The sequence below is a fragment of the Monopterus albus genome, unplaced genomic scaffold, assembly GCF_001952655.1.
Source record: "Monopterus albus unplaced genomic scaffold, M_albus_1.0 scaffold629.1, whole genome shotgun sequence".
Classification (NCBI taxonomy): Eukaryota; Metazoa; Chordata; class Actinopteri; order Synbranchiformes; family Synbranchidae; genus Monopterus; species Monopterus albus.
The window spans coordinates 41,117-45,196 of NW_018128509.1; the positions used below are offsets into that span (position 1 = coordinate 41,117).

Below are 4,080 nucleotides of genomic sequence, written 5' to 3' on the forward strand. Positions count from 1 at the left end.
ATGGAGAAGTACATCAAAGACTCCCTGCAGGCCAAGCTATTCCACCTGTCTTCCTCTTTGCTAGGTTCAGGGTTTTTCTTTGTAAAGAAGGATGGTTCTCTCAGGCCCTGCATAGACTACTGTGGGCTCAGTGCCATAAACATTAAAAATAAGTACCCTTTACCCCTATTAAGCTCATCATTTGAGTCATTTCAAGGAGCCACAATCTTTACCAAGCTTGACCTTAGCAACCCCTACCACCTTGTTCATGTCAGAGGGGGAGACAAATGGAAGACAGCATTCAAGACTCCCCTAGGCTACTTTGAATATAAGGTTATGCCATTTGGATTCACCAACGCTCCAGCAGTCTTCCAGGCACTAGTTAATGACGTCCCATTCTCCTGCCTTTTGAATAAATAAATATCTTTGTTTTGTCTGCTGTCTGAGTTCTGCTTTGGTGTCCTCCCTTGTGTGTTTTGTCCTAGGATGTAACAATAGGTGGCTGGCCGCTAGCTGTTTAGTAAGCTCCGCTCTTGTTTCACCTTTTTGCCCAAAATTGTTCAGTAAAAACAGCATGTGTGTGGTCCTGCCTCTTGACTGAATAGTCTAGTGCAGGGGTGCCCAGTACGTCAATCGCGATCAACCGGTAGATCGCAAAGGTAGTGTTGGTAGATCACGTGCCATTCAAAAATAAATTAGATGTATACGGCGTAAAACATGTGCCAAATGTTAACACGCAAATGGTCAGATACCTGAGCATGTAATGTTAATTTTACCTGTGATCCTTTGAATAAATCAGCACTGTTTTGAAGTTACTTGGACTTCCTCGTCTCTCAGAGTTAGCATGGTAAGATGAACCATATCCTACAGGGGTGTTAACTAGGTGGCACTGTGATCATTACATCATTGTGGGGGATACACTGTAAGAGCTAGGGCCATACACATATCTGTCACATATTGGCCATGGTTCCACCGTGGTCCAGCCAGCAATTTAAGTTGGCCCCATCTGTAACAACTCCTGCTTCCATTCACTTCTAAATCTTCATTGCCGTTTCATTTTTTTCATAGTCCATCTTTTGTGTTTCTGGTTCTTTACGAGATCATGTTAGACGTTTGACTAGGCTTAGTAAACTCATACTGTAGCAGCCCCAACATAACAGCTGCTAGCTGATGACAAGTGACCTCATTGTTCACTGTTTTTGTATGTTTTGAATGTTGAACTAAATGGCACAAACAAATTGAGATGTTTCTGGAAAGTTAACAGTGTATTGGTGAAATGCAATGGATATTATTATTTTTCATTTAACCTTCAATTAAACCATTATCATGTACTGATTGTCAATACCATTAGAACCTCCAGGGGTTTTCATCCATAGTACAAAGGGCACAATGCTACAGTCTCAGACTTTTGTTGTTGTTTCTTTGTATTTTGATTTTTACATTTTCAGCACCTCCCTGCTCTCACCCCACCTTACAGGTTAACAGAGGTGAACTGTTGTTTTTCTATGCTGTCCAAAATGTATATATACCAGTACAAGCTTTTGATTTACATTAAGGTACATGTGATGCCATCTGGTGGTTTAGTCCTCTCAGACATTATGACGTCCACACAGAGGTGGACTGAGCGGGGCTGGGGACTTTTTCGGACAATTCAATTCATATTCTCTGTTGTTAATTTACTGGTCTATTTTTTCTAATTCAAGTACTTTTATGAGTACAACATTTTAAAACTGTGCACCAAGTTTGAATTTCAGAGAGTTCCAGTATGCCCAGGTTATGATTTTTGCAATTGAGGAGATTAATAACAGCACAGACCTACTACCTGGCATCTCTCTGGGCTATAAGATCTATGATAATTGTGACTGTATGACCAGAAGTGTGAGAGTTGCACTGGCCTTGGCTAATGGTAATGAAGTTGTGTCTGCACCCACTGAGGCACCATGTACTAGACCTGGACAAGTGCAGGCCATTGTAGGAGGGACCTCTTCCTCTACTGGCATGGCTATGGCTACTGTCATTGGACCCTTTCATTTCTCACTGGTGGGTAAGACTATTAACTATTAAATTATAAATAATCATTAATTAGTAATTAATGTGCAATTATTTCAGCTGTTCAGAGCAAATGTGAATGTGTATCATAATGTTTTTTGCAAACATAATATGTAGTATGTCTAGCCAAAAGATATAATTTGGTTCAGCTGTTACTTGCATTAGGGCATGAACAATACAAATTATGCAAGCCAAACAAAAACAGATCATTTTATTTAAAAAAACAAAAACAAATGTAGATTATTGCTGCCAGTGTTGCCTTGTGTGAACTGAATGTCTTCTAGAGCAGCAAAACTTAAACATCTTCCTCACTAGTACACGCTACTTTGTTGATGGTGACAATATCAGGCTGTTCTTAGGCTCTCTCATGTTGTCTCAACCCCTCATTAGATAAAATAAAAAAAATAATTGATATTATTAAGGCTTCCACCTCCAAAGTTATTGTAGCATTTGTCGCAGCCACAGATATGAATGTGCTAATACAGGAGCTATCTTACTACAATTTGACCGGGTACCAGTGGGTAGGAAGTGAGAGCTGGATTATTGATTTCAAGACAAAAGAAATGGATACACATCACATTCTGAATGGTGCCATAGGCCTGTTCATCCCCAAAGCACATGTCAATGGCATGAGAGAGTTCATATTAGATGTGATGGCTCTCAATTCATCTAGTAATAAATTGTTTACTCAGTTCTGGGAGACTTTATTTAACTGTAAGTTCAAACAGTCAAATTCATCAGCAGAGAATCAGACAGAATGTACTGGACATGAAGATCTGACTGGAGTGCAAAACACTTTCACTGATATGTCATTCATGCCTAAACTTAACAATGCCTATAAAGGAGTGTATGCTGTGGCACATGCACTTCATAATATTCTTGGATGTAATGAAACATGTAACAACAATGTGCAACTAGATCCACTCACAGTGAGTACAACATTAAGTACTTAAGAAATGTTACCTTCACAAACACACCAATGTTTGTTTTGAATAATTAGATTCATAACTTTATTCTTAGATTTTACAGCACATAAAAAAGATTCATTTCAAAACCAAGGAAGGAGATGAGGTTTACTTTAATGAGAATGGAGACCCACCTGCAAAGTATGAAATTATAAACTGGCAGCCAACAAAAAATGGCATTGTGGACTTTGTCACAGTTGGCCTTTATGATGCTTATTTGCCTGCAGACAAACAGCTGAGTCTGCAAAGGAAATATTTAATTTGGGCAGAGAACTCAAACCAGGTAAGCAATGTGATCACTGCACATACATTATTTATTGCTGTCCTGACTGGAGGTCACTTTAAATTTTTGTTGTATGTGTTACAATGACAATAAAGATTATCAATCTATCTAGCCATTATTTACAGTATAATCATTCTAACTGTAGTATTGTTATTGTATCATGCAGGTGCCTGTGTCAGTTTGCAGTGAGAAATGTCCCCCAGGAACTCGCAAATTTCTCCAGAAAGGAAAACCTGTCTGCTGCTATGACTGTATCAGATGTGCAGAGGGAGAAATAAGCGACATGACAGGTGTAGTAAAAATTAAAATAAGGTTCATAAATGATTATCATGTGTCCACCCATTTTATAAAAAAGAATCAGGGCTAAATAACAAACACATATTTGTACAACACAAACTACATCTTCCATAATGACCAAGCACTTGATTAAAAACAAAAAAACTGAAATAGTTTCACCTCCATGATCATAATAACCTTTATTTATAGATCACTTTTCTAAACATTTGTTACAATGTGCTTCACATATACACAAAACAATACATTGAAACAGAATACAATAAAAATGGAAAAGAATAAAAAATGAAGGTGTGTTAAAGGGTCACAAAGGGCCATATAAACTAAAACCTTCTTCCTACAGAAAGACTCAATGTTGATGAGTATCACAAACCTGAGTAAAATCTGGAGTCAGTTAGTTTTGAGCTGAAAGAGAAGATGGAAGTCTATTTATATGTGACTTGTGCAACTTAAGTTTAAAGGGTCTGTCTTTTACAGACAGAAACGAAACCCCCCCAAAAAAGGTTAATC

The 4,080-nt window shown here is 38.0% G+C and overlaps 1 protein-coding gene across 1 annotated transcript in view; it reads left to right on the forward strand.

Annotated features, from left to right (window-relative positions):
- LOC109953337 (extracellular calcium-sensing receptor-like) overlaps window positions 1-4,080 on the forward strand; it is a 9,824-nt gene continuing 5,744 nt past the window's right edge. The window contains exons 1-4 of the mRNA XM_020588788.1: window positions 1-64; window positions 2,419-2,957; window positions 3,049-3,276; window positions 3,443-3,571. Coding sequence (XP_020444444.1) covers window positions 1-64; window positions 2,419-2,957; window positions 3,049-3,276; window positions 3,443-3,571 — 960 coding nt within the window. The remainder of the gene's footprint in view (window positions 65-2,418; window positions 2,958-3,048; window positions 3,277-3,442; window positions 3,572-4,080) is intronic.